Source organism: Melospiza melodia, chromosome 5 (assembly GCF_035770615.1).
Source record: "Melospiza melodia melodia isolate bMelMel2 chromosome 5, bMelMel2.pri, whole genome shotgun sequence".
Classification (NCBI taxonomy): domain Eukaryota; kingdom Metazoa; phylum Chordata; class Aves; order Passeriformes; family Passerellidae; genus Melospiza; species Melospiza melodia.
This window is the reverse complement of record NC_086198.1, coordinates 307,576-329,327: the sequence shown is the minus strand read 5'-3', so window position 1 is coordinate 329,327 and position 21,752 is coordinate 307,576. Positions and strand designations below refer to the sequence as shown.

The following is a 21,752-nucleotide window of genomic DNA, read 5'->3' as shown; positions in this document are numbered from 1 at the left end:
ACACTTTGGAGAGGCCTGGTCATTACATTTGGAAGGTTTCATGCAAAACAGGAATACTGATGTGTCTAAAATAAAGCTGCAGATGGAGATTAGATTTTCATTTCCAGACCATTTTAGACTATATTCATGGCTGGCAGACCTTGTTAGGGTTAGATATATCCTAAATCAAATGTGACAAGCAATTAACTAATTTTGGACACATTGTTCTCTCCCATTCTTCTCCTTGCCTCCTGGTTTTCATTGTGTCTTGTTTTTCTGATAATAAGTGGAAATTCTTGTCCAGATTATAAGTGATCAGAACAATTACATAAGGAGGAATTGGAGTGGGCATGATGTGTTTAGGACCTTAAGAATCTTTCTGTTCTCCTGTTAGAAATATGTATTGAGCCTGATTCTGGGCTTGTCCAACCAAATTATTTCTAATTATTCCTGGATCAGCAGGAAACTTTCAGTTTTATCTGGTAGTTGATGCAACATTCTTGAACAGTGTGGAGAATTGCAGCTTTTATCAGTGTAGGCTATACTTTCAGGTGATGCACTTAGAAACTTTAAAAAATTTATTTTAAGGTCATATATATTAAAATACAAAGCTAATTACTTCTTGCAACACTTTGGTGATATTTTAAGGTGTTATAATAATTATTGTATAAAATATTGATAATTTGTCTTCTTTTCAAATGGCAACAACTCATTAGCTCTAAGCTCAGAAAAAATGCCTACAAGGAGCAGTTTTTGAAAAGCGTAAGGTGGTGATTTGTCCAGAGTTACACTACTGTAGTCATGCTTTTGAGATACTTATGTCAATTTGGAATTTGTATAAGAGAAAAAACACATCTTTTAAGCTAATAAACTTCAGAAATTTTTATTTGAATGCACTTTTTGTTTAAACCAGCTGATCACATATGAAAAATGACTTTTATACTTATTAAAACTGTGATAACAGTTTTAACAGCTCCCTTGTGAGTACTTCTATTCATGTCATTGTCCTCCTGAATCATAAACTCAAAAAAGCTATATTTGGTAGTAAAATACTGCTATTAGAGGCTTCTGAATGTATACCATATTTCTGCTTTCTGAATGTTTATACAGGCAGGTGGATAAAAGTATATTTTACTGAAATGCAGTTACACACGGGAAAAAAAGCAGGAACACCAAAAGCACACAAACAGGTCCAAAAACAATTGTCAGTGTGTTTATAAGTACAGTATTGACTGAAGGGAATGATCTCAGAACACTCTTCTATATTGATTTCAAGTTCAGGAATTCCTTCATAATTTGCTGCTCTTGCATAGAAAGAGCTTGGTTCTTTCCTTAGTTATAGTGTTTCCTTAGGTATAGTGTTTATTTGTTGAAAATTAAGTTCCTTGGTATGCTGATATTAGATGATGGTTTTTTCCTCTTTTCTCTTTTTGTTCAGCATATGTAACTCGTTTGATGCACAATAGCTGAAATACAGCTGAAGTGTATTTTAAATTGTGGAGCGTAGAAAATGCTTTGTTGAAGATTTTCCGATGTGTGATGCTCTAGGTAGAATTAGGCAGCTTGGCAGAAACCAATGGTGGTTTCTCTCTTTTCTACTCAGAAACATTAATTTTTTTCTTTCTCTGTTTGGATTGGCAGGGACCACATAAATGCCATACAAGGGTTGTATCCACAGTGATGTCTGATCATGGAATTTCATTCTCTTCGTTGTTATTCTACATATTGCTGAACTTGCAACTTGAATAAGTAAAATATGCCTTTCGCTAGGACTGCACAGTGCCCTGGTGCTTTCACTGTTAGCTGAGTTTGTGTGCATGTTTTAGGATATAGCCTCAATACCTAATGGCATCTACACTTTTTTCCACTTGGTCTCGAAATAACTTCTAGAAAAAGGACAGGACATAAAGATATTTGTTCAAATGTAATAATAGTATGGTGAGGGACTTGATTCTTCTGTTTATTCCGAATCATCATAAGCTGTAGGTGCCTTTAATACCTTTCAGCTCTTTTCTATTGCAAGGTTCTATTAGCAGTCTTGTAAAAGTAATGGGATAAGTTATTCAAACAAATAGCATAGTGAATAATGTTGCAGCAGGAAATCTTTACCAACAAATATAAAGCAACTCTAAATATATTTTTGTAGATAATAATTTTACATCTACAAGAATCTACCTTATTATGAAAAGACTAGAAAAAATTCACACTCCAAAAAGAGAAATTCTCAGATGAAATTTTTTTCTTTATCTTTATAGAGAACTGAGTTTCCAAGGAGTCTAATACCCAGTATGCTGATACACCTGACCTAGAAATTTAAACAGCAATATTAAATTCATTCCCTTTCTAGGACAGAGGCCCCGGTTTTAGCTGTATATATGCTAGATTGCCTTAAAAACATTTTCTGTGGATCTCATGAGATGATGTCCCAGAAACTTGACTTTTAAGGCAAGAATGACTCACTCTTTATGGGCTGAATGCATAAAACACAAAGCAGAGATAGAAGTTACTTCCTAACTAATTTTGTCAGTGCTTCAGAAATAGTATTTCAGTAGTAGTTTCTAATAAGGTAAAGTAGAATTGTATTTCATTTTCTTTTGACAATAGGTGCTTCATAATCCAAGATATTCAAAATTAAAGGATGCAATAAATGTCTCCTTTAGGCACAAGATGTATAAACTTTTTTTTATTTTAAAGTTTTATCCATATTAATTCAGAGAAGTTGGTCTTGCTCAAGAAAACTGCTAATCATCATTAAATGGATTTAATCTTAAATTGCAGTACTTCCCATTCTCCTACACTAAGTATAATGCAGAGACTTCACCTCTGTCAGGGTTTAACCCCAGCCAGCAGCCAAACTCTACACAGCTTCTTGCTCAGCCTTCCACCCACTGAAGGAAGGGAGGGGGTGAGAATCAGAAGGGTAATAGAAGAAAAAATATGTTGGTTCAAATAAAAAGTTTGGTAGGTAAAGCAAAAGCTGCAGGAACGACCCAAGCAAAGCAAGGAATTCATTCACTGCCCTCTCATGGACAGGCAGGTGTCCTGCCGTCTCCACAAGCTCGGAGCGCCGTGTAATGGTAGCTTGGGAAGACAATTTCCATCGCCCTGAACATCTCTTGTTCCTGCTCCTTCTCTCTGCTCCACGTGCAGAGCACGAAGCCGCAGGGTGTGAATGTCCCTGGGGCAGCTGCAGCCGCTGCCCCGGCTGTCCCCCCTCCCGGCGCCCCCAGTCTCCTCGCTGGTGGGGCGGGATGGAAAGCACAGAAGGCATTGGCTTTCTGCAGGCGCTGCTGAGCAATGGAAAACATGCCTCTGTTATCAACACTGGTTGGGGCACGAATCTGAAACATTTGCCCATGCAACCTGCTATTGAGGAATTTAGCTCCGCTCCAGCAAAAAACAGCAAGGAATACAGAGCCAGCTGAAGGATTTTTGTATTCACTAGGTGAAATATCTTTCTGTACAGGGGGCTCGAGGGAATACAGCAGTATCCATTTTTTTGGTCTGCCTGAAATTTAAAAGCCTGTATGATAAAATGAGATGTTTTGCACATAAACACGAAGATCAATCTAAGCTCTCGAAGGGAAACTTATTATGAATTATGGTGGTTGCTCTGATTTTTTTTCCTGCTAGATTGATTTATCTATTATAAATGCTTGATTTCAATCTAGATATATCAAAATTATTCTAGCATAACATAGCATGCATAGATTTTACTTAATTTAGAAGATCATAACATCACTAAAATTTTGGGTTGAAATGTTTAGTAACTACAAAAGCTATGCCTACTGTTCTAAAACGAAGAAGTAATTCTATCCCTGAAGGGAAAAAATAAAAAAGATCTTTAGATCATGTAGACACATTAATTGCATTTTAGGACTTTTAAGTCAAAAAGGGTATGATCACCACTTTTTTTTTCTAGTATTTTTGAATAAATAAACAAAATCTCTTACCCAGTCATAGGATCCTGAAGATGATGTGGCCATTTCCATCCCTGTTGTACACATAATTTTTCACTCTTACAGTACTGTATTGCCTTTCTTACAATGAATGGCATTGTAGGCATCAGGGAAAAACAATACTTTTGGTCTCCCATTTCTCTTTGTACTGTGCATGTTTGTAGTGCTTGTTGTAAATGCTTTCTTGTGTTTTCCCAATATGACCCAGTGAAAACAGAAGGAAGCTACTGATGCTGGTGAATGTGTGCTTGGGGTACAATGTGGAGGCGGGCACAGTTTGCTCCTGAGCTCGTGCCTGGTTGCAGGGGTTGAGGTTTCAGTCTACACCGTTTTGACAGACCTCAAGGCAAGCTGTGCATACATTGGGAAGGTGTGATGAGGATCGTGCTCTGTCAGACAGCCCAGCCAGGAGCTGTGCACTGCCTTGCTACTCCAGTAGCAGTTTCTAGCGAGGAGCATTGCAGGTGAAGTCCTTCCAGGGAATTTAAAGAGAGAGTAGGGCAGTTGCTTGGAATCACTAGCTAGAATATGTGGGCATTAGTGGTTGAGTCTTAATACTCATTTAAAAAAGCCAGAGATGGCTATGTTTTTGTCTGCCCAGTAGTTTTTCTTCTTTTTTATTATTCTCTGTGAAGTACTAGAAATGCAGTGTTTGAAGTTCTGTCTTCCCTGAGGTGTAGAAATAGTGTTACTGCCCTCCTTTGCACTGTGGTGCTTCTGACCATGAATTCTGGAAATGGTCCCTGTTCCTGTCTGAGCTAGACTCTCTTGGCTGTACTTAGCTTTTTTTCCTCCTGTCCATCACCAGCCTCATGTTTCCTTGTTCCCTTGAAGATTCCTAAAATATTTTTCCCACTTGAGAACAGACTTCTTATTATCGGTTTCTTTCTGAGAATCAGCTTGCACATTTTGAAATAAAAATTGCTGTATGATTATTTTAGTATTCATAATACCAGGAATTTTAAAATTCTGTGAGTACCATTTCCTAATCTTCAGTGGTGGTTTTGTGAATAAATGATGCTGTATAGCAATTCTCTGAAGTTTTTAATGAAAATATTGAACAAAAAGAGGCTCATAATTACTGCATTCAGTCAGATAATACATTAATCAATTCAGAAAAATATCATTATGTGATATGATCGCTAATCCACTGAAAATGCGTTTTGCAAAATGTTTAGGTGCACTAGTACAAATATTTTCTGAAACAAAGTTTTTATTTTCCATTTTACATTTCATTATAAAGTATTTATTCTTTGAGACAGAGTTGAAACAGATATGTGAAGTTTTTACGTTTAACCTCATTTTCCTCTGTTAAAAAATATCTTTTGAAAGGATCCTGATTTGTTGACCGACTTCTACTAAACAATACCCCCTAAATCATTAAGTATTTAGTTGTTGCTACTTATTTTCATAGGCCTACTCCACTGGTGGTCATCAAAAGCTCAGTTTATACGACAGCCAATTCCCAATATGTGTATTTCCTGTGCTTGATCTGTATTTCCTCTATTTCAGATGACTAAGGAAAATAATTCAAGAAAACAATTTTATGCATTTAGTATTTTCAATGCAGTAATTATGTTGCAAGGAATGGAAAGCTTTGAAACTTAGGAATGCCAGGTTCCCTGTTGCTTTAGCATAAGGAATGGTAGGAATGGGTAGTCTTAGGCAATTATGAGGTCATTTTCTCTAAAGGAATATCTATATAGCTTTATAGCTATACCTCATTGATAGGCTGAAGCTAGTGAGGAATTAGCTTTACACGGAGATAGAGTTTGGCGTGAAATGGCTCTAGAATCTTAAATAAAGGTCCTAAGTCCATTGATACCTAAAAGCTGAAAGTCTGCAAAAACTGTGTCACCAGAAGTTTGTATAAAGAAAAAAATATGTACCAAGATGTAGGATATGTCCACCAAAAATTACTGTTGCTGAAGAAAAATGCATTGACGCATGAGGAATTTTCTATAAGTATTAGAAACTATTTTCAGGCTCTATTGTCATCGCTCAGTAGGTTGGTTGATCAGAAATATGAAATCTGCAGACATTTGTAGAAAAGATTCCTTAGAAGAAATATTAAGGGTAAATTTCAGTACACTGATTTGGATTTTTACGAACTCTAACTTTAGACAGGATCTAGTGTGAGCATTTCTGATCAGGTTTGATTCATTGATCCAAAAGTGAGTGGATAGTTGGTCAAATGGAACATTCTGGTTCCACCATACTTCCTGCAGCTTGTCTCTCAAAGTTGATCGTTCATTCATGTTGAGATTCTGGTGAGAGCGGATAGGAATGGTTTAATTGCTGGTGAGCCTACAGGAGCCAAATTAGTACTGAAGAATAACAAACATGGAATATTAATCTGGCAGATTTTATCTAAAGGAAACTCTTTAAAATCTGGCAGATTTTATCTAAAGGAGGGGCTCTTACTTGTTTATAAGAAAACTGTGCTATGGTGGTAAAAGCAAACTATTGAAAAAAATATTTTCCCCTCTGTTGTTTTTGTGTTGCTGAGGAGTTTTGCTGACCCTGGAAATTTCATTAATTTCCTGGATTGTTCTCAGTAAGAGTTGCTTCTTGCTTTTTGACAGTCACAGATAGTTACTAGGATATGCAAAGGTGTTTTCTGCTGATGTGGTAGCTGCCTTCCCAAAATACCCAGAGAATTAGCTTACTTTTGCCAATTTGAAGAGCGAATGTTTGGCTACTTTCCCAGTTCTTTGTTTACTGAAAAAATTGTTATTTCTTGAGCCACAGCTATGTCGCTTTTACTGAGTTGTTTTTTTCTTGGTTTTGGGGGGTTTTTTTGGTGTTTTTCTTATTTTCTTTACACTATTTTTTTTTTTTTTTACAATCATACTGATTGAATCATGTCAGTCTTTCTCATAGCTCATTTATTATGCTTTCCCCCTTATCCACAGGTATCTAACTAGTTATAAAATCTGAATCACTGAATCACTTGTAGGTTAAAATGGACTTCTGGAGGACATCTGCTAATTTTTCTGTATTTTTATAGCTGTCTTCACACTAGCATGTTCAAAGATTGTTTTCCAGTCTGTTTTTGCTTCCAGATCATTTTTCTGTCTCTCTTTTCTATACTTGATCTCCCTTGACTATCCTGTTCCCAAGAATTAGAGTGAGTACTGACTTTTGAGTAAGATTGACTCCAACCAATCAAGTGTTTGATATTTGTCAGTTTTCCATTCTGCTGACCGTGGCTTCCTCAGGGACAGGCAGCTGCACGCTGTCTATTGACAAAGCTGGCTCAGTAGAGTTCCAGTCAAGAGCAGTTATTTTTTTCTTCCGTTCTTGCAACTGTGCTTGCGTGTATCCTAGAAGATAAAATTGCATTGACAGTGGCTCCTCCCTCCTTCAGTCTCTTCTTAGTATGAAAGGAAGGCTTCATTTTTTCCGTTCCAATCAGTCTTCTCTTCATCAAGCTATATTGATTCCTTTTTCTTTTCACAGCAGGGAGAGCACATATTCTGTAGGGTGAGTCTCATTTCATTTTCGTTAATCATTTGAGGAAAGTCAGGCAAAACCTCTGCCTGCATGAGAACATCAAAGGATTTCCAGTGCAGAGCTGAAGGTAGTTGAATGCAGTAAAAATGAGATCTAGATGACCACCTGTATCTCTCTAGTTTTCCCACAGTACCTGAAAGGATTGGATATTTTTCACCTGGAAGTTGAGTTCACTCATGTTGTTTAACCCATGATGTGGTAGCATGCTATTAATTGCTCAAAGAAAAAAAGTAAAAAAACATTCTCAGTGCTGCCAACTTAGCTACTGAATATGGAAGAAATGTATGATTGAATCATTACATACTAAATGTCTTCATTATTTGTAAGTGCTTGAAACCCCTTTAAAATAAGGAAACAACTCTTGTGTGATTGAGCTTCCTTCTCAGGAAGGAAGCTCAATTTGGATTTTTTTGCTAAATGTGAGCAAGATGACTATTGGTCAATGAATGTTCTTCTGCATGCATTTTCAGGAAGAAGCAAATGCAAACAGAAGTAAAATGGAGAAAGTGAAAAGGTGGAAATTATTCTAGTAATAAAGTGTGTGATTCCATTTTTGATGAAAAATGTTGCCAGGTTGATTTAGGAGTTTAGATCTGCTTTTTGTAATTAATACTACATCTTTAACATTTTGTAATTAATACTACATCTTTAACATTTCAAATAGGTTTGGAAAATATTATTAACTTCTTTTTCATCTAGGGATCTTAAGTGATTTGGGAGCTTGCAACCAGAATGGTTATGTTTCTTTCCAAAAGATCAACTAACATCTGAAAAGAAAGTCAAAATTTTTTTGCACTTTGAAGCACAGAACTAAATTGCTTAGTTATTGAAATATAGTTTTAAAAGTGCAGTAAGAAATAATTTCAAATTTCATGTAATAAGAAATATTATTTTTCAGCTGATGTACTTTTAATGCTGCTTTTAGATCACTGATAAAGACAGTTCTGAAGGTTCCTTTCTCTTGAATGTTTTACAAGTTGCACTTCATCTTCAGCATCTCTTGGTATTGGATTTTTTTTTTTTTGGTGAGATGTCATTGGTCATGTGAGTGCTAGATAGATGAGTAGTCTTTTGTTACAATATTAGGATGCCATGAAGATGGTTTATAAAGAGTCAGGCACAGAAACAAGGCATCACAGTGAAACCACATTTATAAATTACAAAACTGCTCATCAGGGTTGCATCCATTAGTAACAAGGAAGATGAATAAGCTAATTAAAGGAAGGAAATGCTGAAGACAAAAAAGGAAACAAATTAGAGTCTTAGTCCTGTATATTATATGAAATTTAAAACATAAACTTACATTCCTCATTTCTGCACAAACTACCTAGGTGTTCTCCATAGCTTTATGGTATCATCTGAAATACAGGGTAAACTTATAGATTAATGACTTAAATCTCTATTCTGAGAGTATTTGAAGAATTGAGGTTTTTGTGTTATCTTGGTAAAAAAATCATGACCAGAATGTTAATATTTTAAACACCTGGTAAAACACCTCTCTTGTTAAATTTTAAAAATGTTATTCTTTTAGACTGGAGCAGGAACCCATATTGGTAGGTAGGTGCTAGAAAATTAGAGATTACTGTATGTGTATCTGTCTATTTATATTTAGATTATCTATTTATATTTACACACCTATATGTATTTTTAAATCTAATTCTCGTGGTGAATTCCATCGTCTTTTATTAAGATGAATTCAGCTCTTTTCTGCCTGTACTCTTATCAGGCAGACAGGCAAAATATAGCTTATACTTTTAGAGCTTTGGATGGTAGTAAGATTTGATTCATGCTTGTTACTGTAACACCAATAACACCTTTAGTTTGCATATCGATATAATTATGATTACTTATCTATATGATTGTGATTACTATTGATTAAAAAATATCCTGACGAGATGGAGAATCTATTAATATTGAATATGAGGACATTAAATTCACATTAAGGTAAAACTGATACAAAAATCAGTGTAGCTGTGCCTGTGTACATTACTGAAGAAGCTAAACCAATAAAAGTAAAACCCAAAATGTAATCAGTCTCTTTTTAAGAACATTTCCTGTTCTTCATATCATAGCACTTACTCAATGCAGCTTTTTTTGTACTCTGATATCTGGTCCATGTTATTTTTCATATGAATTTACAGAGTTATGTATTTTAGGCTGGAAGAGACAAGTATGTGGATTCAGATCTACAAGTAGTGGTTTTCTAGCCATACAATGGAGTTGTGCTACACTTAAGTGAAAATAAGAGGAAAAGGAAGAGTATTTAAAAGCTTATTTTCCATCTTTCTAGAAATTCAGGTTTTCGTTCATATTTCCTATCTTTCCTCTTCTTTCATTGTAGACTACATGATTACCCTACAAGAAATTTAGACTCCAAACTACAGGCAGAAATTAACTATTTAATGAAGGTATTTCCTCATAAAGTGTTCATTCCACCTCTACTTCCAGTCCAGCTGAGTTTGGTGAATCTGCAACTCTTAAAACATCTTTCTTGACCCTTGAAGATTACGCTTTTGCCACCATCTACTGAAACTGATGTAACAAAATGTGTAATTCACAGAGGAAAGTTAGCTTCAGTTTTTTTGTGAAGCTACAGAAGTATTGGTCCTGTCATCGTCCATTGATGTGATTGCCAAGTTTTCTCCTCATGAAATATCTTTAGCAAAGACATTATTCATCTTGTCTTCTCACTGGCCTTAAGAGAAGGAGCTGAGCAGATTTAAGGCTCTGGTCCTAGCCCTTGTGAATGCTCTCTGCCTTGCTGTGATATGCAGAGCAACAGGGATGAGAGCCCACCAGGTTTAAAAGAAAAGCGGTGGGTTTTTAAACTGGTATCCAGTGGTTTGCTGTAGTTTTCCTGACTTTGCTGCTATTTTATTAGTCTCTTAGAATTTATTCAGTAAGGCAAAATTCATCTCTTTGTCTAGCAGAAGGAGTGTTTGAGAGAAGTTCCAGAGACCTATCGCAGGTGGCGGGGCAGAATGCTGCAGTCTCTTTCAGCAGTCTGTCTCCTCAGGCATCTGCTTTTCCCTAAGACAGCTCGGCTGTGTGGAATCCTGTGTTGCTGTTACTAGACTGCAGTGATCCCACTAGTTTGATTAAGGTTATCCCTAATAGTCAGTGTAGCTAGATAGAACTCCTCAAAAAGTTATTCTCAAACACCACATGCAAAGTTAGATGACTATAAAGCTAAATAAACTGAAATAATGATTTAGTTCTTAAAGCAAAAACTTCTTTTAAAAATACACTAAAAATGTACTGAAATTAGGTTTGGTTTTGAAAATGTAGCTTAGAAAGGCATATTTTTTTGAAAAAAATGAAGCCTGAGCTGGATTTGAATCCAGATTCCTTAAAAATTCATTTTAGCAATTATTATTATTTAGAAATATTTCAAGTCACAGAACAGTGGTAAAAAGTATTATTCTATTCATTACATGATTATTTATTCTTTTAACATGCTGTGAACTTCATTGTGCAGAGAACATTACAATTAAACATGTTGAACAGACCAGCCATAAATGCTCACACTAAGTAATAATGGTAATAGTTTGTATCAGGTGACTGATATTAATTTTTGTGAAGTGATAATTTTATTGGAGAGAAAATTTCCAAGATGCAAACATTTATTGTCCTTTTATAGGCAACTGTTTCAGTAAGTGTTTAGTAAGTACAGGCATCACAGGGAGAAAATTTTGTACCTCAGCTGCTGTCCTGCCTGTGGCTATAATGAAGTCTCTGTAGTAATCTAACTGTATTGAGTTAGGAAAAATTAAATTCTAATTGTCAACATAAAACCCAGCAAATTGTCAGTAAAAACATACTGACTTAAGCCTCATTGACAACAATGACTAAGCTGTACTTTGTGGCCAAGGAAAAAGCAGATTCTTCTGAATTATTAAACTTCAAATCACATAAATTATGTAATCAACTGACTTTATGTACAGCTTGGTAGTGAAATTATTTGGTTGTGTTTTTTACTTTAAATTTTCAAGGGTGCAAAGGCATTTCCAGATGTCTTCATTAGAAAAAGCAGTTTTGGAGTGTTGTGCGCAATTCTACCTTCAAGTCTAAAAGTTACAAGAAGAAAAATCCACAACAGAACAAAAGAGCATCAAACCCTCAGATCAGAATCTTGAAAACCCTCTGATTTGACACCTTCATGACAAAAGTAGTCTATGATAAATAATTCTTTTGTTGTGAGGCACAGTTTGTTTAGTCTTCATCCTTGGGTTGGACTGGATCACCTCTTTGAACTCCATTCTGTGATTCCATGACAAAAGGAGAAGACTTAGCAGGGTTCAGGTGTAGCCTGTATAAAAATTTCAGAGGAAATTTCTCTCTCTCTCCAATATTTAATTCTCTAGCAATGTGCCTGTACTACCTTGTAAATCCCAGTCTTGATATAATCTCAACCAAATCAAGATAATACAATATTTTTCTGTTAATTTTGGAAGTATTCTAGATTACCAAACTCTTGTAAAAGAGAAGGAACAATCCATCTGCTTCAGCACATACTAGAAGAGACACCAAGAGCTTCTTGCATAGGTACTTGGCATTTTAAATGCTTTCTAAGAAAATTCATTTGTTTATGCGTCAGGCTTTTTCAAATGATACAGCTCTCTTACTTGCCATCTTCATATTTGTTTTTATAATGAGTTTCTTGATTTCATCCCAAGTCTTGATTTTAAAGCCAAGGCTGGGATGTAACATTTGTGTATTTGCTACAAAAGAAGTGCTGTGAATTTTATAGCTCTTCCTGCTCTGTGTGATGTATGTAGGGTAAGCTTTCAGCAAAAGTCTATAAAGAAACCAGTGACATTATTTTCTGCTGTAAGCTTGGTGCAACATACTGTGCGAGGGGAAGCAAAATGAATGGCCTGCTGTAGTGTCACACAAAAAGAGAGTTCTCCAAAGCATTACCTGTGGGCCAAGAGGTTGTGTTACTTTCAGAGTGAGTGGGGAGAGATAGCTGGTTCAGGTAAATAATCTCTGTGATGTTTTGAGCTATGGCTAGTCATGACCAGATTGCTTTTTTGATTTTTTTTTCCCACTAAATGATGGTATGATGAATCTTCCTTGGTGGCTCTGATTTTTCTCTATCTGAATCTCTACAGCTCATCCAATTCATTATCAATCCAAATGAATATTGAGTCTAGATGCCGTCATACTGTGAATTTATATTTTCAAGTACCTTTATGTTTTCATTCTTTCTATGAATTGAGGGAATACTGCACAGGGAATGCCTAGGCGTAGTGTTATGCTCCAGGTGGCAGATTCAGCAGAGGGTAGGGGCCCCTTGCAAGGGTTCAAGGTCCCGAGAGGCTCCTGCTCCCCATGGGCTCTCCGTGGGCTCTCCCTGGGCTCTCCCTGGGCTCTCCATGGGCTCTCCCTGGGCTCTCCGTGGGCTCCCCGTGGGCTCTCCATGGGCTCTCCATGGGCTCTCCATGGGCTCTCCCTGGGCTCTCCCTGGGCTCTCCCTGGGCTCTCCCTGGGCTCTCCCTGGGCTCTCCCTGGGCTCTCCCTGGGCTCTCCCTGGGCTCTCCCTGGGCTCCCCGTGGGCTCCCCGTGGGCTCCCCATGGGCTCTCCATGGGCTCTCCATGGGCTCTCCATGGGCTCTCCATGGGCTCCCCATGGGCTCCCCATGGGCTCTCCCTGGGCTCTCCCTGGGCTCCCCCTGGGCTCTCCCTGGGCTCTCCGTGGGCTCCCCGTGGGCTCCCCATGGGCTCTCCATGGGCTCTCCATGGGCTCTCATGGGCTCTCCATGGGCTCTCCATGGGCTCTCCATGGGCTCCCCATGGGCTCCCCATGGGCTCTCCCTGGGCTCTCCCTGGGCTCTCCCTGGGCTCTCCCTGGGCTCTCCCTGGGCTCTCCCTGGGCTCTCCCTGGGCTCTCCCTGGGCTCTCCCTGGGCTCCCCCTGGGCTCTCCCTGGGCTCTCCCTGGGCTCTCCCTGGGCTCTCCATGGGCTCTCCCTGGGCTCTCCCTGGGCTCTCCCTGGGCTCTCCATGGGCTCTCCATGGGCTCTCCATGGGCTCTCCCTGGGCTCTCCCTGGGCTCCCCGTGGGCTCTCCCTGGGCTCTCCCTGGGCTCTCCCTGGGCTCTCCCTGGGCTCTCCCTGGGCTCTCCCTGGGCTCTCCCTGGGCTCTCCCTGGGCTCTCCCTGGGCTCTCCGTGGGCTCTCCGTGGGCTCCCCGTGGGCTCCCCGTGGGCTCCCCGTGGGCTCCCCGTGGGCTCCCCCTGGGCTCTCCCTGGGCTCTCCCTGGGCTCTCCCTGGGCTCTCCCTGGGCTCTCCCTGGGCTCTCCCTGGGCTCTCCCTGGGCTCTCCCTGGGCTCTCCCTGGGCTCTCCCTGGGCTCTCCCTGGGCTCTCCCTGGGCTCTCCATGGGCTCTCCCTGGGCTCTCCCTGGGCTCTCCCTGGGCTCTCCCTGGGCTCTCCCTGGGCTCTCCCTGGGCTCCCCGTGGGCTCTCCCTGGGCTCTCCCTGGGCTCTCCCTGGGCTCTCCCTGGGCTCTCCCTGGGCTCTCCGTGGGCTCTCCGTGGGCTCCCCGTGGGCTCCCCGTGGGCTCCCCGTGGGCTCCCCGTGGGCTCCCCCTGGGCTCTCCCTGGGCTCTCCCTGGGCTCTCCCTGGGCTCTCCCTGGGCTCTCCCTGGGCTCTCCCTGGGCTCTCCCTGGGCTCTCCCTGGGCTCTCCCTGGGCTCTCCATGGGCTCCCCATGGGCTCTCCCTGGGCTCTCCCTGGGCTCTCCCTGGGCTCCCCATGGGCTCCCCATGGGCTCTCATGGGCTCTCCATGGGCTCTCCCTGGGCTCTCCCTGGGCTCCCCGTGGGCTCCCCGTGGGCTCCCCATGGGCTCTCCATGGGCTCTCCATGGGCTCTCCATGGGCTCCCCATGGGCTCCCCATGGGCTCTCCCTGGGCTCTCCCTGGGCTCCCCCTGGGCTCTCCCTGGGCTCTCCGTGGGCTCCCCGTGGGCTCCCCATGGGCTCTCCATGGGCTCTCCATGGGCTCTCATGGGCTCTCCATGGGCTCTCCATGGGCTCTCCATGGGCTCCCCATGGGCTCCCCATGGGCTCTCCCTGGGCTCTCCCTGGGCTCTCCCTGGGCTCTCCCTGGGCTCTCCCTGGGCTCTCCCTGGGCTCTCCCTGGGCTCTCCCTGGGCTCTCCCTGGGCTCTCCCTGGGCTCCCCCTGGGCTCCCCCTGGGCTCTCCCTGGGCTCTCCCTGGGCTCTCCATGGGCTCTCCCTGGGCTCTCCCTGGGCTCTCCCTGGGCTCTCCATGGGCTCTCCATGGGCTCTCCATGGGCTCTCCCTGGGCTCTCCCTGGGCTCCCCGTGGGCTCTCCCTGGGCTCTCCCTGGGCTCTCCCTGGGCTCTCCCTGGGCTCTCCCTGGGCTCTCCCTGGGCTCTCCCTGGGCTCTCCCTGGGCTCTCCGTGGGCTCTCCGTGGGCTCTCCGTGGGCTCCCCGTGGGCTCCCCGTGGGCTCCCCGTGGGCTCCCCGTGGGCTCCCCCTGGGCTCTCCCTGGGCTCTCCCTGGGCTCTCCCTGGGCTCTCCCTGGGCTCTCCCTGGGCTCTCCCTGGGCTCTCCCTGGGCTCTCCCTGGGCTCCCCGTGGGCTCTCCCTGGGCTCTCCCTGGGCTCTCCCTGGGCTCTCCCTGGGCTCTCCCTGGGCTCTCCGTGGGCTCTCCGTGGGCTCCCCGTGGGCTCCCCGTGGGCTCCCCGTGGGCTCCCCGTGGGCTCCCCCTGGGCTCTCCCTGGGCTCTCCCTGGGCTCTCCCTGGGCTCTCCCTGGGCTCTCCCTGGGCTCTCCCTGGGCTCTCCCTGGGCTCTCCCTGGGCTCTCCATGGGCTCCCCATGGGCTCTCCCTGGGCTCTCCCTGGGCTCTCCCTGGGCTCCCCATGGGCTCCCCATGGGCTCTCATGGGCTCTCCATGGGCTCTCCATGGGTTCTCATGGGCTCCCCATGGACTCTCATGGGCTCTCCCTGGGCTCCCATGGGCTCTCCAGCCCTGGCCCCTCGGGCTGTTCCAGCGTGCCATCTGCCACAGGCTGTGGTGGGGATGTCTCCTCTGCCTTCACCAGGGCCCACAGAGTGGAGCAGGGGGAGCTGAGGGATGCCTGGCTGTGCTGATGGAATAAAATGTCATTGCATTTAATGATTGTGTTGCAAAAAACGCTCCCTGTTCCATGGGGCTGTATTCATAGTTTTAGGACCAGTGCTACTTCTGACATTGTCGTGGTCTGAAAGTTGGCTTTTCAGCTGTTTCTAACAAACATAATTTTTTCATAGGTAATATATAAAGTTAAATCAAGAAAATGGAAATGGTGTAAAATTAACCCATTTAAATCTCAAAATTTAATTATACATCAATTTTTTTTTACAATGACTGGCTAAATAATGTGTAGAAACTCATTATAAGGAGAAAGTTGATTAGCTGATTTGTGTACACAGTTTCTAGATTTATAAGGCATTTTAACGCAATTAGGATGAAAACTGCCAGCGTATGATAAGAAGATGATGCAAAGTCTTAAAACCTGGCCATACTTTGCTTTGGGAGGATTGAGAAATGTCTTTGAGAGAAATTTTGTTTGTAAAATTCACTACATAAATGAACTGTGAAGCATTGCATTTCATTGAAATTGAGGGCAAAGAGAAATCATGATTGAAAAAAATAAAAATGACAAAATGCCTATTTGCTAAATTACTTAAAACCTGCTTATTAAATTCTTTATTTCTGTATTGACTTATTTCAGTGATATATATACTGTCACAATATGTGACAGTATATATAGTGTGTTCTATGACTTATGTCTCTAATTATTCACTGTGAGTTAATTTATTCCATTAATATCTCATTCACTAGAAGAATGGTAAAACCTAAAGAGTGTTGATTTGGATAAATATCCAGCAACACAGATAATTACATGAATATTTTTGAGCTTCACATTTTAAAAATCTTATAAAATCAACATTTCTTTGATCCTTCAAATGAATGTAATCTGGTTTTTATTTCTCATTGGATCAACTGACTCATTTTTGTGTACTTTCACTTTTTTTTTAGTCAAAAGAAAGGCAACTTATAAGCTCAAATTTGATTTTTATCTGGTTTATAAGTTTAATGAGTTTTTGTTTGTTTGTTTTGGATTTTTTCATTTTGTTTTGTATTGTCTTATTCCTCCTGAGCACAAAGCCTATTAAAACAACATTTCTAATGGGAATATTACAGAAAGAACTCTTACATAAACAGAATGAGAATGCTTTAATTTAATTTTTAAGTCAAAGAGAAAATTTAATACCTTCCCGTCTAAAGGCAGTGTGACAGCTGAATATGAATATAAATCTCTGTAAAAGACAGCTGTGAAGGAAAAAAATTAAACAGTTTTTTATTAAATGGCACAAATACCTTTTTTTAAAGGAAGTAATAATTGAAAGTTCTTTAAGCAGTTTGCAAATAGTTACTGCTTGTTGGTGTGTGAGAAGAATTTAAACTAGTTCGGGAATTCAACAGATTATAACTGTATCCATCTCTTGAAGGGCAAAATGTAGCTTTTGTCTTTTTTCTTTTTTGTAAAATAAGAAGGCATGTATAATAGCATCAATTGTTAATTTAATTTGCTAAGTACAATAAAAGACTGGAAACTTCATTTATGAAAGATGTATTTAGAAAGGTGAGATTTTTCTTTTGTTAGTGCAAGAGTGTACTGGCTACAAGTTTTATGAAGAAAATTGGTGTTATCTCAGCCAAAACCAGTACAAAAGAAAAGATACATGACTCTTTCTCCAGACCCAAATTTTGCTGAATGATCTCATAAAGGACAATAAAATAATATTCAGAATTAAAGTGTAAAATACATTTATAGATTACTTTTATATTTTAATAGTTTTTTGTTGATAAATTTGAAATGCAAATCCAATTTGAAACAGAAACCAAAGTTTTACATTAAAGTCATAAAATCCACCAAATTCATGCTAGATGCCTAGTACAAATAACATTGATGTGGTTAATGCTGGATGAATGTGTCTCTTCTGTGCCCATGGAAACTGATTTTCTACACCTTCTGAGATAATTGTAATGTAACGTTGCGTGTGAAAAACAGACCTCTCATCTCCGTACTTATGCTTACATCTTTCTTTTACAGATGACACGAGAGCAGTATATATTAGCAACACAGCAGAACAGCCTTCCAAGGACTGAACATCCTCAGTTTTACCCAGTGGGGATTTATGGATGGCGAAAGAGGTGCTTATACTTCTTTGTCCTTCTGCTGTTGGTTACCATGATTGTTAATTTAGCAATGACAATATGGATTTTGAAGGTTATGAATTTCACAGTGGTAAGTATTACAGTAACTTTATGTACCTCATTTCTTCAAGTACTAGCTTCTAGGCTTTTTTCTTTTTCCTTTACCATGTTATATAAAAATCTAATAATTTTGGAGGAAAAAACGCATATACTTATTTGAATGCTGGTTCAGATAGTCAAACTTTTTATATATATTCTGCAATGAGTGGACTGGTGCCCTCTCTTTCTGATGTTTTTAGTTAAAAAACATATTTTCTGAAATTATATCTGGATCTTAGACTTTTTTGTTTGCCCAGATGAAAAGTATCATGATGACTGCCCCAAGCATCTTTTAATTTCTTGTCATCACTAAATAACAAGCAAGAGCAGTTTACTGTATTTGTTATGTATAGTATCTCTCTTAGGAGGGAACTGGGTTAGTCATGTCAATGTATGGTTTTTCTTATCTTTTGTTCTTTGTATTTTTTAAAGTTTACTGGAAATTTGGACTGTGTTTCTCCCAGAACTTAGAGTAGCTGTTTTGGTGTTGGTAGGAGGGTAGGCGAGTCTAAAAGTCTCATGCTTTAATGAGTCAGTCTCTGGCTGGAATCTTTAATATCAGCAAAGTATTTCAGGTGCACACTTGAAAGAACATCTGCATTCAGTGGAAGCTGTGGTAGGAGTGTGCACTAGCTGGCAGCAGAGTAGTGACTTTTTGTACCTCAAAAGAAAAGAGAGAACTTCTACACAGTTTAAAGTAGCAGTGTTTCTGCTAGGACCAGTGCAGTCTTCCTCTCTTGATTATAACCTTCATAATCTATATTTTAGTGTATTTAGTTGTAAAATTCCAATTCCTGTGTCACAGCACATTTCTTCATTAGTTTATCAGAAATAGAAGATCAGCCAGCAAAACCAGCATAAAACCTGTGTCTAAAATCGTTCCATATCTGTTGACGATCTGTAATGCATTAGATGATCTGAAACTGTTTTCTGGTGAGACGTATTGTGCAAATACATTTATTCTTCTAAGTTTCCACTAGTGGGTGAACATGTTGAATTAATATTTTGACAACTGTATGATTTTAATATTCACGTACAGAAAAGTTTGTGATAATCTTTTGGAAGGTTACCTTTTTTCAGAGGGGGCTTTTTTTGCTCTGTTTTTTCTATTTTTCAGCACAATGTGTTTTTAAAATAGGGTACCCATATATGTTTTTGCTTATTTGAATAATTATTCATTTGTACTGGAAAATATTTAGGCATAATTCTTTAAGCAATTTTAAAATATAGCTTTTAAAAAGCACAGAATTTTTCTCTGTACAGAAGATTGCATTCCAATAGAATATTTGAAAGTACTGTTTCCATATCTAGGGATTTTTTGACCATCCACACTACAAGCTATTTTAACACTATCGAGTTTAAATCTTTTCAAATTTGATCAAGCAGTTTTTAAAACAAAAAAAAAAGATAAATTCTGAAATATTTTGCTTTCCTGCATGTCCAAGTTTTTTGGAAAGTTAAAAATTCATGGTGAATTACTAAATCAGTGCAGGATTCTAGTGCAGAAAACAAACAGATCATTGCAGCACTTATAATAAAACGCTTTCTCCTTGATCATATTAAAATACATCTTAAAAATTATGTGCTGAAGACTTAATTTACTTCTGCAGACTCATGGAATAGTAGGTAGCTGGTATTCACATTGGAATCTCTGTGTGCTAGAAGTGTCATGTTAAAAGTTGAGCAACATCTTCACGCTCATGTCCTCACATGCACTTTTGAGCAAGAGTGAGAAATTTGTATGAAGTATGAAAGAGTCACATTCTTAGGTGTAGGTTTTTGACAGTAAAATAATTTAGTCTATAAACCTAAAGTTTGTGTATATAAAAAGGCAATGACGTTGAAATACAAAGATATTTCTTCCATGTACATGTATGTATGTACAGATAGATATAAAAGATGAAATTTTATTTGTTTAACTGGAGTGTGATAGGAAATCAGAGGTGCAGCTAGAAGCCTCAAGTGTTTGCTCAAAAGAGGAATATATTAATGATAAAAGTAATTGCTGAAATTGGACTGCTTTGACATTTTGACATTATTTTAAAATATTTCCTGTTTTAGCACAAGTCAGTGTTGAGCTTTCTATGAAGACAGTAGTAATTGCCGCATTTCAAGGGGTCATGAAAAGCCAGGTCATGGTTTGTCGTTGCTGCCTGATGATTGCAACACTGTTAATTTGTATTAGCTGTTGCCTTTTCTATTTTTAACTGTAAAGCTACAGCCACTGACAGTTTGGTAATAAAAACCTTGCTGCGGTCAAGTTTCCAGCTGGAAAAGTTTTCTTGAATATACTGACCTTGCACATAAGAGTCACATTCTGAATCTGAGCAGTCATCCCATGTTCTTTTTATACTCAGAATGTAAAAAAGGGTCTTGTGTAAAGCATTCATCTCAAAGTAAGATAGGCAACTTATATGAATTTTTCTTATAGATAAATGTTGAATAGCTTATCAAATAAGTAATAATAATAAAAAAAAAAATTTCTTTGCAATCATATAAAAATATAGTACCGGCAAGGTGTGCAAGTCTCCTTTTATCAGATTATGTAATGTGACTAGGAAAAATAGAGAAATGTTCAGGGATACAATCTCTTCTTCCGGTGTCTAAGGTAAATAAACTTGAAAGGTAACAAATAATTGAAATTACCTTGAAAGTTATAAATAATTCCCCTGACATATAATATGTATCAGATGAGCAAAACAAGAAGTAATTAATATCTGTGTAGCAGGAACATTAGCAGGAGGGGTCACAGATGTAGTAATAATTTTTGAAAGATGCTTTCCCACTGGTAGCTTAATCTTAGTGTCCTGTAATATCTAGTTGAGCTTTGTTACCTCACTGTTCAATTATCTTTTTAGAAAGATGAGGCCAAGGAGGCCAACGGCATCTTGGCCTGTATCAAGAGCAGCGTGGCCAGCAGGGCCTGGGACATGGTTATGCCCCTGCACTGGGCACTGCTGAGGCCACACCCCAAGTACTGTGCTCACTTTTGGGCCCCTCACTTCCAAAAGGACATTGAGGAGCATGTCTGTAGACAGGCAACAGAATGGCAAATGGTCTGGAAAATGTCTTGTGAGAATGGCTGAGGGAGCAGGGCGTGTTTATCCGGAGAAGAAGAGGCTGAGGGGAGACCTCATCACTCTCTACAACTGCCTGAAAGGAGGATGAAGTGAGATCGGGGCTGTTTTCTTCTGCCATGTCTCAAATGAGCAAATGAGAAGAAATGGCCTTAAGCTGTGCCAGGGGAGGTTCAGATTACATATTAATTTCTTTCTCAATGAAAAAGTAGTTAGACATTGAAATAAGTTGCCCAGGCAAGGTGTGAAGTTATCATCTCTGGAAGTGTTCAAAGGGCATCTGTATGGTTCAGGGGTGGTTGTGGTGGTACTGGGGAGATGGTTAAACTGGATAATCTTTAAGGTCTGATTTTCAAAGGAGACATACAAAATATCTTGTAAAAATCAAGCCAGGAACTAAAATCTGTAAATTTTTTTTAGTATATAAAATAATAGCCTTAGGGGACTTGGGTTTCATGGAACACTTATGGTTTCCTTTCCTTGCACTAACCTTGGCATGGTTTACAGGCTCCCCCATGGAATTGTCTGTCTTTCACTTTCCATCAGGATGTAATTACCTCTCACTTAGTCTATCTTGTATGAGTTTAATGAAGCTCAGAGATGTTAGTCACTCTTTACCTGTCTATACAGTTACTATACTAGGGATTTCAGGAAGGATAGATACTCAAGTCATGACTTGGTGCCAGAGCTAAGGGGTAAAATATTAATGGTTTTGTGTTTAGAACATTCTGGTTATTTCGTATATGTAGTATATGTGAATTTTAAAGGCTTATGAAGAAAGAAATAGTTTTTACTGTGCCTGCATTCTTGTCAACCTGTATTTACATGGACTACAGCAAAAGTAATTAGCTGATTTTTTTTTTTTAAAGATCTAATCACTTTATCATTATTCTC

The 21,752-nt window shown here is 39.8% G+C and overlaps 1 protein-coding gene across 2 annotated transcripts in view; it reads left to right on the top strand.

Annotated features, from left to right (window-relative positions):
- Window positions 1–21,752, top strand: part of SGCZ (sarcoglycan zeta) — a 377,337-nt gene that overhangs the window by 197,698 nt on the left and 157,887 nt on the right. For both annotated transcript variants that reach the window (XM_063155945.1, XM_063155946.1), the window contains exon 2: window positions 17,579–17,773. In XM_063155945.1, coding sequence (XP_063012015.1) covers window positions 17,579–17,773 — 195 coding nt within the window. The remainder of the gene's footprint in view (window positions 1–17,578; window positions 17,774–21,752) is intronic.